Below are 14,763 nucleotides of genomic sequence, written 5' to 3'. Positions count from 1 at the left end.
ACTTTAACACAATGCTTAGACACGAAGTAAGTGCTTAGTAAATGTTTTATTCATTCATACATGCATTCATTCATAGGAGCCGTCTTGTCTTTGTCTTTATATCCCCTGTTCCTGGCAGATAGTAGGCATTTATTAAATGCCTGATGAATTTATTATAGCTAAATGTAAGTAGGACCCTAAGTAAATTTAATGACATGCTAATTAGTGTTCTATTTATATTTCCTATTTGGAGTTCTTACATTGGTGTTATAACATCCTTTCTTGCTGTCATCTGTCAGCCTCCCTTCCCTTTACAGTCATCATCCATTTCAGTGATACACTCCCTCATGATTGATGTGCTCCTAACTTGCTAATTCCTAACCTTGAAAGACTTCTGTTACCTGCTTTTTCTGTTTTCTGAGTAATAAAAAACGCCCTGGAGAAAGTCATTATGCTGAGTTGGTCTAATACAGATTCATGCTGCCTAATCTCATCTGGGTTCTTGTTGCTGACCATACTTTTATTTATCTTTCTGTGATTTTGTCATAATCTCTAAAGCGGACCTTATCTTTTATTACTAACATTCTTTCTCAGAAAATAACCTCACTTCCTATTCAATTGAGAGGATAAACTATTGGATATAAGATCATAAAGTCAGGATTTTTAACCAGATAGGACCTTAAAAATTATCTAATTCTGCTATCCCATTTTGCAGATGAGGAAACTGAAGTTGATAAAGGTTGAAAGACTTGTTCAAGTTCATCCAGATTAACCTGGAGTCTGTGGTAGCCTGGGATCTATGACTCAAAAAAAGTTTAAGGACCTCTCATATAAGTAATAATTAGCAGTGCTAAGATTCAAATGTAGGTCCATTCATTCCAAATCATGATGCCCTTAATGTTGAAAAGGCTGTAATTGACCATTACAGCTTATTAGAGGGAACCCAATAGCTCCTAAGATGGCCCATTCCACTTTTGGATATATTTAAATGTTAGAGAATATTTCCTCATATCAAGCCTAAGTTGGCCTCCTTGCCTCTCTCTGCCACCATTGCTCCTAATTCTGACTTCTGGGACCAAACAGAACAAGTTGTAATCTCTCTTCTGTTTCATAACGCTTCAGATACTTGAAAGCAGCTATCACGTCTCCTCAAATTTTCTGTTCCTGAGGCCAAACATCTTCGGGCTCTTTACTATTCCAGTTGCCTCTCTCTGAACACTTTCCAAGTTACTCTTCCTATATCCTTCCTAAAATGTCATGTTTAGACCTGAACAAAATATTCCAGGATGGCTCAATTTGGGCAGAGTTTAGTGGAACTATAAAAAAACATTTTTCTGGACACACTTTCTTAATACATCATAAGATCACATCAGCATTCTTAGCAGTTACTTCACACTTGGTTGCCCATTAAGCTTTCAGTGTACTAAAATATCCAAATCTGGCCACATATGTGAAGTTACTTTTTTTTTAATAAGTGTAAAGACTTCACATTTATCCCTATTGAATTTCATTATAGTAGATTATATACCAACACTCGCTTTTTTCCTCCTCAACTTTGATAATTTTTTGTTTTGACATGCAGCATACACAGATCCACTAAACACAACCTCCCCCTCAATATTCCCAGGACATAGTTTAAGTAAAAACAAAAGAGTAGTTGTGGTTTTAATCAGCTAGCATCTGCTTAACTAGCTATTCTTTATCTGCTCCATATCTTTACCTGGACTTTGTGCTACATGTAAAATTGCTCTTCCATCTAAGACTTCCTGTGTCCTAATATTTGTTTCTCAGTCACATTAGTCTTTTCCATACCCTTCATCCCTCATATGCATTTAGTCGCCATTTGCTATGGAGTCTACATCTGCCCATTTTCTTTTTTCACACTAAAACTTATTCGTGATTTTTCTTCTTATAGTCTAATCATTTCTAGGTATGCCCTTCTGTGTCCTCTCCTCCATTCAAAATCAAACTTTCTGTTGTAATAAAGAAAAATGGCTAAACCAAAGCAACCAGACCCTTACTAGCTGCATGATACTTGGCGGGCAAGTCACTTAGTCTTTCTGAGCCTCATTTTCCTCATCTTTGCAAGGGAAGTTGATTTCAGTGGCCTCTAAGATCCCTTCCAGCTCTAAATCTATGATTCTGTGATCTGACATTGTTCTGCTTCCATATACTCCTGTCTTTCTGCTGAGAGAGGAGATCTAAGATCATCTGTCTTTTCTTTATACTCCTACTGCTACTATCCTAGTTGAAGCCCTTACTTCTCTTTTGAACATTGTAATAGCTTCCTAACTGGTCTCCCATTCTTTCTCTCCTTTAATTGTTCCTGTCACTACCAAAGTAATCTTGGTGATGTCTCCCTACTGCAACAGATCAGATTGAATGTCTAGACCCAAAGAATAGTCGTTTAGCAGTCAAAAGAAGTCCAGTGCCCCAAGAATATGTGCTGGACCCTGTTCTTTTTACCATTTTTTGTCGATGATTGGATAAAAATGTAAATATATGCTTTTCATATGCACAGATGACAGAAAGCTGTGAGCAATAGCTGGCATACTAGATGACAATCAGGATCCAAAAAGAATGTCATGAATTACTGGGTTGGGCTAATCAGCTGACATAATAAGAATAAATATAAAGTCTCTCAGAGTTGGGTTCAAAACAGTAAATTTCATGAATAGAAGATGAGGGGAGATATGGCTAGATAGCAGTTTGTCCAAGAAAAGATCTGGGAATCTAGTGGATTAAAAGCTTGATAGGGCAGCTAAAAATGCTAGTATGATCTTCAACTAAATTAAGAGAGCTCAAGCTTCTAAGACTAGGACACCCCCTTGCACTGCTGTGTTCTGCCTTGTTCCATTCTCATCTGGACCATTGTGATAGAAGTTGTGCACACTTCATTTTAGGAAGGACATTGATAATATTTAGAACATCCAGAGAAGGGCAGCAAGGATATTGAATTCCTTTGACTTCATGTCATTGACAAATGACAGAAAGATCTCAGAATCTTTTTCCTAGAGAAGAGAGGTTTTGGAAGATCTTAATAGCTGTATTCAGATATTTGAAAAACTGTCATGTAGAGAGGGATAAGACTTGTTTTATTTGAATCCAGAGAAGAACCAAGAGTGAGCAGTGATTATTAAGTACAGAGGCAAATGATTGAAGTGTGATACAAGAAAAAACTGTCTAAAAAGGTACAGCTGATCCCAGAGTGAAAAGAGTTCTCTCAGGAGATGGTGGGTTTCCTCTCCCTGGAGGTATCCATTCAGGGACTCGATGACTAACCCCTTACTCTGGTTACGTTGTACCCAGAGAGGATTCTTATTAAGATAAGGTTTTTATGGATGATCTCCGGGGTCCTTTTCACTTTTATGATTTTCTGAGAACCACTAGGAATTTTATGATAAAGAGAAAGGAAGGTAATTTAATATGACTTGTTCTTAGGAAACTTATGCCTGTTGCTGTTAATCACTGCTTTCCTTATCTGAGTGCTCACAAACCAAGTGAACTGGATCACAACCCTATACAAGTATATAAAATGGAGGGAGGATGTACCATAAAAAAAGAACTTTTTCATACTGATCTTCATCTCAAGGATAGAGACTGATCTTGTGATTTCATTGATCCGGAGCTCCTTGGTGAGGAAACACCCTCCACCAATTCAAATTGGCACCTTCTCTATGACATAGAGTCTTAATGAGTTTCCTAGAGCACCAAGAGAGTGGTAAATGTGGTAAAATGACTTGCCCAGGGTCACACAACCAGTTTGTATCAGAAGTAGGACTTGAATCCAGTTTTTCTTGGCTTTGAAGCTGGCACCCTTTTACTATCACATATTAGAGAATACCAAAAACTGAATTTTGTTCTCTGTTATTAGATATCAATAATTTTAAAAAGCAGAATGGAATTTTAGTTTTCAGAAGTCAAAGAGTTGATCTATTACATCTTTATTTTTATAGGCGTGAGGAAGCAAGGTCACAATAGTTACTCAAGGTCACAATAGTTAATTAGTGCAAGAACCAAGACTTAAGTTATGACTCACTCCCACACCTATGTTATTGATATTTTTGAATTTTTTTTAATTAAACATCGTAGAAAATATTTCTTGAGTGGTATTTCACAAAGTTTTATTGACTGCAATAACTTTAGCTTTCCTAAATTCTGAAATATATTTTATCTGGCAAATGTGGGTGGTAGTCATATCCCAAGCAGAAAGTAGTATGTTAAAGTACTTGACCTATTTAGTTACAGTTATTTTTGACAATAATATTTTACATTTATTTAAGTGAATATTCTTGTGTTTCTTTTGTTAGCTGTTGTATTTGTCATCGATAGTAGTCACAGGGACAGAATAAGTGAAGCACACAGTGAACTTGCAAAGTTGTTAACGGAAAAAGAACTGAGAGATGCTTTGCTGCTGATATTTGCAAATAAACAGGTATGGAGATGGCCAGTTTTGGAAACTTTTTTTCTTTCTATCTTTTAACATTTGCCTTTGGCTTTAAGGATTCAGTGCCTTAAGATAGTTGGGAAGAGTTAAAAAGAATGTTTTTCAATGGACAAAATTAAAAACTGCTTCCTCCACTAAAATCCTCTGATGTTCATGGTGGCTTTCATGTGACCCTGGACTCTCAAAGGACTGATCACCACACTGCAAACTCCGACAGGATAGGCTCTGCCAGACTTTCAGAGGGCCTTGAGATAGAAAACTTTTTGTCGGTCATCCTCAGGAAGTAGATTAGCTTACCATTGAGCTGGCTGGTTAACATAGGATAAGTTTTTTTCATCCACAGCAACACATGAAAATCATGTATGCTATGGCATTGGAAGGGCTCCTGTCTATGAAACTGTGTGTCCTTAGATTATTAAAATTGTAGCTCATTGAGATAAAAACATTTAAGAATTCAGCAACCTCTTAATTTAAAGTTTAATGCTATTGTTGATTTCCATTACAAGTTGAATTATTTTCAAATCTAATACTTAAACTTTCTTCATAATTTGTACATCACAATTATATCAACTAATTTCTTAGTATATAAGATTTTAAGAGCTCAGATCTTAACTGCTTTGTGGTATTTTAACAAGCTCATTTATTTTTCAGCTTATTCTTGGCAAAAAGCTTAATTTTTCCTGCTTTGTAATGCCGTTGATTGTAATAAATCATGGCCATGGTGAATCTGTTTTCAGTTTTAATTCATGAAATCTAGAGTTAGAATTTAGAGTAAACTTTGATTGAAACAGAAATAATTAGAAAATATTATTTGGATGAATGGATTTGACATGAGAATATTTATAAATCTCTTATAGGATGTTGCAGGAGCACTTTCAGTAGAAGAAATAACAGAACTTCTTAGTCTACATAAGCTCTGCTGTGGTCGAAGCTGGTATATTCAGGGCTGTGATGCACGAAGCGGGATGGGACTATATGAAGGACTAGACTGGCTTTCAAGGCAACTTGTGGCTGCGGGTGTGCTGGATGTGGCTTAAATCCACCTACAGCCATTGTTGAAAGTGTGTGGTTAACTGTTGTTTGCACATGACAGATTGTAAGAAATTCTGCATCTCGAAGATGGCAGTTAATCCAGGATTGTGTTTACAGAACAAAATGTTTGTATCTTCCATTGGGAATTCAGTTCTTTTCTATACTCTTGAGAGTAAACTAAAATGTTTTCCCTAGTAGATTAAGTTGGCTATGAGGGTACCTTGACTTCACATCTTTTTAGGTGAATTTGGACATTTGAGTTTTCAGTGCATTCGCTTGCTAGTATGTCGGAACAAAAAGGAGAAAGGTTAAATTACACATTAGATTACTGTCCTCTTTTTATGTTGAACATTAGTCATGCAATTAGAATAGTACAGCTTATTTTTCAGTTAATTTTCATACTGTTTCTCTCCTGAAAAGAAGAGTGACTTAATGAGACCAAAAGCAAAACTGTACCTTCCACCAAAATAAGACTCTTCAACCTGACTTTTTTATGTTCAGTGAAACAAAAAACCTTTAACTCTAAAAATTAAACTCTAAAATTATAAAAATATTTTATACTTATTTCTTTATTAAAAACCTAAGCTAAAGTATAATACTTTATATTATAATACAATGAGACTTAATAAAAATTTTATCTGCGTAGTCTGTAGATCAGGACTGGTTTTATTGTACAGGCAAAATGAGCACTTGTTTGGGTTATAGTATGTATGCATAATAAGCTGTGAAGGTCAGATGATTTCTAGTTCATCTGTAATTATGAAAGATCCATGGTCAGGCCTGAACCTAGGTAAGCTGTTTGCTGCTTTCTAGGACAGAGCCCAGGATTGGTGGTCCTTTCTGTTTTCAATATCCCTTACATGGTTTCGTAAAAAGCTAACTTGCATCTTTGATGTAGCACTCATCAGCATAAGCTGCTTTTTGTCATGACTATATTTAAAAATGTATCGAACTTATTGACACTAGAGATGGAACCAGAGTGGGCTTTGATGAAAAGATACTTAGGAATTCAATTAGGAAAAAAGCCTTTTACAGTATGAAAAATTGTTTAAATTACAAAATATGTATGTTTTAAGCAAATATTTTCTCAGTATGAGTACATTTCTCATAGCATTGTATTGTAAGGTCAACTCTTGTTTATTTAACAATAAAGGCCTTGAAAATTTAACATGTGGGAGATGTTGCATGTAGAAAATGCAATGAAAAAAGATACTAATTTAAAATGTTTACATCCAATTTGATCATGCAGTGTTTTGAGTAAAAAGTTAAAAAAAATTTGTGGATTTTTTTTTGCTCTGGTTTTTCATATTTTAAGGTTATCTTATTATGCAAGGATGGTTCGTTATGTAAAAGATGTATGTGGATCAGTATGTCATTGCATCAGTTATTTTGCCTGGTTTTTTTAAGATGAAGTTTTATTTTTATTCTATCCAATATGTTCAGTGCAATTCCCATGAATTGGAATTGCAAGTGAATGATTTAAGGACAAAATGGTGACCTTTAAGTAGCAATTTGTTTTTTTCCTTCATTGATGTAAAATATATTTTTATTTACATAAAAATAAGAAAGTTTTTATTTAAAGAAACAAAACATTCACAAGTTTTAAAGGGCTTCTGGAAATGTGTAAATAATATTTAACCACATTTCATCTTTTCCTTTGTCAGCGTAAAGTAAATGCTCTGCTATAAGTGTAGTGCGTGCGTGCATAAAAGTATTATTACAAAATGTAAAATATTTAATATTTGACTGATTCCAGTAACTGTGAAAATACTGCATTTTGCCTGTGAGCTTTTGAACTGTTTTCTTTATTACTCTATTCACTTTCTTTGTATAAGTTATTATTCTCTATGAACTGCTTTACTTGTATATTATATTTGTTTGACTAATTTTAACTTAGTAATTCAGAATCCTAGCATCTTACTGAATATAATCTCTGGTATGGAATATGGTTTTCTTATGCTTAAAACAGAATCCAGTCTACATTTTGGGAGTGTAGGGGCTTGAGGGTTTGTATTCTAAAGATATATTTTAAATTTCATTTTATCATAATTATTGGTAAACTTTTGGCAAATATGGCCTAGTTATTTTTCACTGCCTAAAAAAATTGCACTACTAAATATTTTGGTTTTTAAAAAAATCACCCTTGTGTTGTCAGTTATGAAGTAAACTATTGTAGTTTGGGAAGCAAGGTAAGTGCAATGTAAAGTCAGAGAGAAAAGTTGAAATTTTGTGTTTAGTGTTGGTCAGGGACTGAGATCATAGATTCAGAAAATTCCCAGTCATTTGCTCTAAATCTCATATTTTACAGATACAACTAAAACCCAGGGAAGTTACATTACTTTGCTGAAGATTATGTTTGTAGAGCTGTAAGACCCAGGTCTCCACACTTGTAGCCACATTGCCACCTCTACTCCCCTCCCCTTACCTTCTGTTCTATTTTATCATGGTATCATAGATTTGACAGCTGGAAGGATCTACAGAGAACACCTTATCCAATTCCCCTGTTTTCCGTATGAGTAAATTGAAATCCATAGGGGTTCAGTGACTTTCCCCAGGTCCCACAGGCGGTAATTTGCAGAGCTGGGACTCTGAAACAAGGTCCTGTGAACTCAAGTACAATACTCTATATAGGATATACTGCCTTTCTTCAATACAGTTAAACTTTTGGATGTCTATTCAATTTGAAAGTAATTAATTCCTATTTATTTCCTGAAACAGCATCATTGAGTACTTGAGTCCTGTGAAATTTTTTCAGAAGTAGGCAGTTAACTAACATTTGATATTGTGGAGTGGTGGAAAATGAAATTTCACAGATGCCCTTATATCTGACTCCAGATTCCTAAAAATGATACTTCACCAAGCACAAGAAGGCTTTCAATATGCCTGATTTTTTTTCCTACTGTGGCTATTAATTTACATGTTTCCCATGGAATTTTTTTTTAAATGAAACATTTTAGTACTAGCATATAAGTTACTTCGCAATTGTCAGGCCAATTTAATGTAATTGTTTATTGGGGAAAAAAGACCATTGGAAAAAAATAGGCTACAGGTGAGTTGCTGGTCTGCATATATATAAGCCTAGAGTCAGGAGACTTGGTTTTTGGTCCTGGGCTTGCCGATGATTAGCTGTGTAAGTTTAAGCAAAGCATGTGACCTCTCTGGGCCTCGATACCCCTCATACATAAAATATGGGGTTTCACTAGAGGATTTCTTAGTTGCCTTATAGCTCTAACAGTCAATGATTCTAAGTGATCTTACACTCCTTTATATGATTTATACACAAATATATGCGTGTGTGTGTATATATATGTACATATACTCTTTGTATATTATCTTTCATATACATGAAGCATTGCTATCAAGTAGACTAGGTGTTAAGGGACCTTTTCTTTCAAATTCATCATAGTGGGAAAATTAATTCTCTTCTAAATCTTCACTATGAAAGGCCTACTGGATATAGGGGTAGTCTCAGAGATGCAGAAGATCTGGGTTCAGGGCTTGTCTGGCAAACATAACAAGCTGTGTTAGCATGCAGTGGTCATTTTGTGAGTCGTGATTTGGGGCACTAAGAGGGTAACCCAGGTTACAGGTAAGTCACTGATCTTCCTGTGCTCCTCCCACATAGATGAAATTACAGGTCGAACCTCATCCTCTGTTACCTAAAACATCACATGTAGATTAAATAATCTAGGTTTTTACAAGTTAAGGACTTTTGTTTCTCAAGAACAGTGGTGTCAAACTGTTGGCCACATATTGACTTAGAAAACCATAAAGTAATATTGTATTTTTATTTACTTTGTTAAACATTACATTTTCATCTGGTTCAGGCAACGCTTGGGGGACATTTGCAGGGAGTTTGCCACCTCTGCTCTACAAAAACAATTTGAATATAGGGTAGTTGTAGGTACTTTTAATACCATGAAAACTTAAAGTTATAAATGTGTAGATATATATGGTTACAATAGACTTCAGTGTGTTTATATGACGTATTTTAAGATTAAAAATGGATTGTTTTTAATGCTGTCAGTAAAAGCTATTACACATTAGTTTTTTAATATATTTGGTTATAATCATATTCTAAGTCATCTTTACTAATACTCTGTGTATTTTACTGTATTTAGTGACTAGTATGTCTTGTACAGTGGAAAAAAACCCTAGATTTAGAGTCAAGAGGCCTTTGTTCATATTCCAGCTCTATCAATTTATACCTGTGATCATGGGCATTTAGCCTCTTCGGGTCAGTTTTTTCATGTCTAATGTGAAGGGGTTGGCCTAGACAGCCTCTGAAGCCCCTCTTCTAGTTCTAGAGTGCTGATCCTAAGGTAAATGGCTAAGGTTTTCTGTATTATTGGAATTTATTCTAAAACTAACAATAAACATTACATTACAGATAACAAACAGCAATGTAAAACAGGGTTATCATAATACAGAAATTGAAATTTAGCCAAAATTTGACTTTTATTTACATAGAACTTAACAGACACAGCCTTGGAATTTACATTCTGTAAAATGTGGCTGATACTCCAGTGCATTTTATCAGTGATCGAGTGGAAGCCATTACTGCACCTTTCAATTTTTGGTTTTTAACTCAATAGTTGAGTTTAGAAAATATGAACTTGCTACCAGAATGACTTAAAATCCTGGCCACAGATATTCGGTTTGTCTTAATTTAAGTGTAGATTGGCTAGAATATATTTAGATCATTGTCATGGAAAATTTACCTAAATTTTCTAAAAGTTTATTGTTTCCTTCATGGATTAGCCAATTGAATACCATAGCTAACAACTATGTAGAAATATATTGGTTTGTGTTGTAGTTTGTTTAAAATAATTAGTATTAAAGTTGAATATTGATATAAGTGCTTTATGATGTGACAAAAGAATTAAAATGAATGACTCCTGAATGAAATTAGTAAGCATACACTTGGAGCTTTGCAATAAGATGAAATTCTGTGTGGAACACAAACTGAAGGAAAAGCATAAGGGGCTGGCTGTCAATAAACCAGTCTTAAATCTGTTCAAAATTCTGGTTTAAAATACTCTCATCTGATAAAAAAATCCAAATTCTTTTAGAAAATAATTGCAAACTGCAAAGCATTAAACTTAATTATTTGGGCTTTGCTAAGAAAAATTCTAATGTATGTAAAATGAAGGATAAGTTGGATGTGATAATGACAATAGAAGGAAAACATAGCATATGCAGACTTACTTTTTCCTGCACCTATTCTATGGAAGGACAAAAGAGTGAATTAGAGAGCAAGACAAGGGTGTTCTCCATTCTTTCAAAAGCAAGAAGGTAAAAGGACTAAAGGAAAGACTGGGAAGTTTTAATGAGATACCAAATTGGATCATTTTGCTAATTGTGTGATATTTATGCTCATATTTGTCTCTTTGAATGGTTATATTTTCATGAATTGAAAAATTCAGTTAATTTATATCACAGGCAAGAAAAGGTGTTATTTTGGATGAGGCACCACTGCCTCAAAATTCCAAGTCAGTCATAAAGCTCAAGAGCTAATAGCCCATAAGGGGTCAGGTACCCAACCACCCCATTTTACCTATAAGGAAGTTGAAGCCTAATGACTTTCACAGGGTCACACTGATAAGTAAGAGATGACAGGTAAGATCTGGACTCAGATTGTGTAACTTTAGTGTTTTTTCCTCCTGTATCACAGTAGTCTGAGAAATGAATAGGATCATAGGATTTAGAAGGGGACTTAGAGATCATTTATTACAGTATGTCATTGGCAAGGCAGAGATGTGAGGTTATAAGTGGACAAATTGAGGACTATAGTGGTTAAATGACTATGATATAGGCAGAGTAGTAGCCCTCAAAACAAATACGTATGAAATACTATATTTTAAGATCTTGTGCCACATGTGTGAATCTGACATGTATACATAGGAGTTAAATGGAGGTAAAGGAGAGCCCCAAAGTATTAAAGGAAAATGTGAAGAATGCTCAGTGAATGAGGGAATGTTCGTTGTGAGGGGAGTTCTGAGCTTGGCCTTAGAAGTAGTTGAGGATTTCTACAGACTGCAGTGAAGGGATATATTCCAGGGATGGGGAACAGCCTTCATGAACTCAAGAAGAGAGGAAGCAGGAATAGTAAATTGGAACCAGATGTTCAAGATGCTAAGTATGGGAGGTTCCACTTCTAGTCAATAAATAAATAGCCACTGAAAGTTTCCGGAGCAGAACACTGGTTAGACCTGCACACTACAAAGGAAACATACCTTCTGGGATGGCCAATAGAGGAAGTTGTTTTCCTTAACTATGCACAGGAATCTATGAATGAGACTCCAGATGCAGGGAAACTAATGAGGCTGTTCCACAGGTAAGAGTTAATGATTTCACAAATGAGGGTAGCGGCAGTATATAGAGGAGGTGATAGGAAAGATGTGAAGGTACACTTGACAGGATTGGAACCAAAGGGGTTGAGGGATAAATTGAACAGATTTTAAGGTTTTTACCTTGCAGAATGACATTTGAATGTGAAGTTCTGGTAGTTCTTTCAAATTTTGTTTCAAATCCATGCTTTGTATTATGACTTCTACTGTGTTATTATTATCCTTGATAATAATGAAAGTTATCAAGCAGTAAATCAAGTTTATAATATAATCTACGTAAATCTTAATGTAAACACAGATTGTTATAATACTTAATTCACTGTAATGTAGGTCCCTGGACCTGTCAAAGTGGTGTTTTAATACAGACTCCAAAATAACAAATGTGAAGTGCTAGTCTATCTGGTTTTGCTAAGAGATTTTCAAACTCATGTACATTTCTTAAAATATAATAGTACTTTAGAAATAATTTGGTAGGAATAGAAAAAAGTGAACCAGTTTATTTTACAAAATTTATCTTCCAGAATAAAAAACATCTCTTGAAGCTTGATTTTGTCAAAACATAAGTTTTATTGGTGCCTTTGTTGTAACCATCATTTAAAGATATACACACACATCCTTCTTCCCTAAATTGAACTCTTCCCCTCTATCAAAAACAGTGGATACAGTGAATATGCTCAACTGTGTATACGTCATATTGTCTCAATAATCTCACCTTTGTTTCAAGAGAAAGGAAATGGACTTCATTATTTGTTTTAGTTGGTACACATTAAGCACCTACTATGTGACAACGGGCTAAAAGCTGGGGAAGCAAAAAGAGGTAAAAGACAAGCCTGCCCTCAAGCTCACCATCTACTGGGAGAGAGAGCAAACATGTAAAAACAGGCTATATGCAGAATAGGAAGCCTTCCTGTAGAAGATGGGATTTTAGTTGAGACAGAAAGCCAGGAAGGTCAGGAGTTGGAACAGAGGAAGGAGAACATCCCAGACATGGGTGACAAGCAGAGAAAATGCCTGAAGCTGTGTTAGAGGGTGTGGTTTGTGGATCAGCAAGGCCAGTGTCACTGGACTGAAGGGTGTGTGGTGGGGAGTAAGGTATAAGATTAGAAGGATAGGAGGGGCCTAGATTATGAAGGGCTTTGAATACCAGACACAGCTTTTTGTATTTGATTCAGAAAGCAATATGGAGTCACTGGACTTTACTTAGGGTGGGTGAGGTGACATGGTCATACCTTTGCTTTAGGAAATACACTGAGCTGGAGCATGGATAGGAGTAGGGAAGCTGACTCACCAGCAAACTTGTAGTCCAGGTATGAGGTGATGAGGGCCTATACCAAGGTGATGTCAGTATCAGAGAAGAGATGGGGGTATATACGAAAGAAGGTACAGAGGTGAAATCAACAGATTGGCAACAGATTTTGGCAACAGATTGAATATGGGCCTAGGGTGAGAGTGATTTGAAAAGGAGGCACACCTAGGTTGTGAGCCTGAGGGACTAAGAGAACGGTGTTGCCTTCAACAGTATTAGGAAGCTTAGCATTGGGGAGGAAAGATGAGTTCTGTATTGGACAAGGTGAGTTTAAGATAACTGGAGGACATCCAGTTCGAGATGTCTGAAAAGCAGTTGGAGATGAGAGACCGGGAGGTCAGCAGAGAGGTTAGGGAAAGATAGGTAGCCTTAAGAATCACCAGCAAGTTATTCAGGCATTTCAATCATGTCTGACTATGTGACCCCATTTGGGGTTTTCTTGGGAAAGATACTGGAGTGCTTTGCCATTTCCTTCTCTGGTCACACAGCTAGTGTCTGAGGTTGGATCTGAACTCACAAAGATGAGTCTTCCTGACTCCAGTTCCAGTACTGTATCCACTGTGTCACCAACCTGCCCTCATCAGCATAGATGGCAATTAAATCTGTGGGAGATGATATCAAGTGAAATATTGTAGAGGGAGAAGAGGAGGCTCATGACAGACCCCAGTGAGACACCCTGAGAAGGTATGATCTGGATGACTGAGAAGGGGCAGGACCTGATTGGCAGGAAAATTCCCAGGAGGGTGGTGTTCCAAAAAACTAGAGAGAAGAGAGTATCAGAGAGGAGAGAGTGATCGGCAATGTCAAAGGCTACAGAGAGGTCTAGAAGGGAAGACTGAAAAGGCCATTGAATTTGGCAATTAAGAGATCATTAATAACTTTAGTGAAAACAATTCTTAGTGGAATAATGGTGTTGGAAGTCGAATTCTAAGGGGTTAAAAGGGTGAGGACAAAGTGAAGGCACCTGTAGTAGATGCAGATTTAGCCACAAAAAGCATAAGAAATATAGGATGATAGGGATAGAAGGATTAAATGAGGGTTTTTTGAGGATGGAGGGATGAAATGAGCATGGTTATAGCAGCTAAGACAGATGGAGAAATTGAAGATAAATCAGAATAAGGACTGGAGAAGAGGCAGGAGACTGGATAAAACTCCAGCTTCTTTTTTTAGAGCTCTTATTATAGTCATACGTATTTTTCCCCTGGTTCCATTCTCTTTTGGTGGGACTCTTATTTTAAAATTATCAAATATGTTTTTTCTCCCTTCTACCACCCCAACCAGTCTCAATTGAAAAAAAGAAAAAAAACCTTTTTAAGCACATAGGCATAGTCAAGTAAAACAAACTCCTATATTGGCCATGTCCAAAAACGTTATGTCTCATTCTCTGTCTTGATCCCATCCTCTCTGGAAGCGAGTAGCATGTTTCATCAAAGTTCTTCTGGAATCATGATTGGTCATTCATTTGTATCATTCAGAATTCTTGTGTCTTTCAATATTATCTTTGCAATGTTGTGTGAGTAATTTTCCTAGTACTGTTCACTTCAAATCTTCACTGGCTCATGTCTCACCAGGTTCCTCTGAGAAATTGTCACGTTCTAGATTTAAATTCCCCTTTGTTTCTTTTAATTATTCTTGGCCCATTTAACAAG

At 35.9% G+C, this 14,763-nt stretch overlaps 1 protein-coding gene across 2 annotated transcripts in view; it reads left to right on the top strand.

The window, feature by feature from the left end:
* Positions 1 to 12,366, top strand: part of TRIM23 (tripartite motif containing 23) — a 65,740-nt gene extending 53,374 nt beyond the window's left edge. For both annotated transcript variants that reach the window (XM_036762069.1, XM_036762076.1), the window contains 2 exons: positions 4,290 to 4,414; positions 5,284 to 12,366. In XM_036762069.1, the coding sequence (XP_036617964.1) occupies positions 4,290 to 4,414; positions 5,284 to 5,463 (305 nt within the window). In that variant the 3' untranslated portion in view covers positions 5,464 to 12,366. The remainder of the gene's footprint in view (positions 1 to 4,289; positions 4,415 to 5,283) is intronic.
* Positions 12,367 to 14,763: the final 2,397 nt, after the last annotated feature.

This window comes from Trichosurus vulpecula, chromosome 1 (genome assembly GCF_011100635.1).
Source record: "Trichosurus vulpecula isolate mTriVul1 chromosome 1, mTriVul1.pri, whole genome shotgun sequence".
In the NCBI taxonomy this organism is placed as follows: domain Eukaryota; kingdom Metazoa; phylum Chordata; class Mammalia; order Diprotodontia; family Phalangeridae; genus Trichosurus; species Trichosurus vulpecula.
This window is presented reverse-complemented; position numbering and strand designations above follow the sequence as displayed.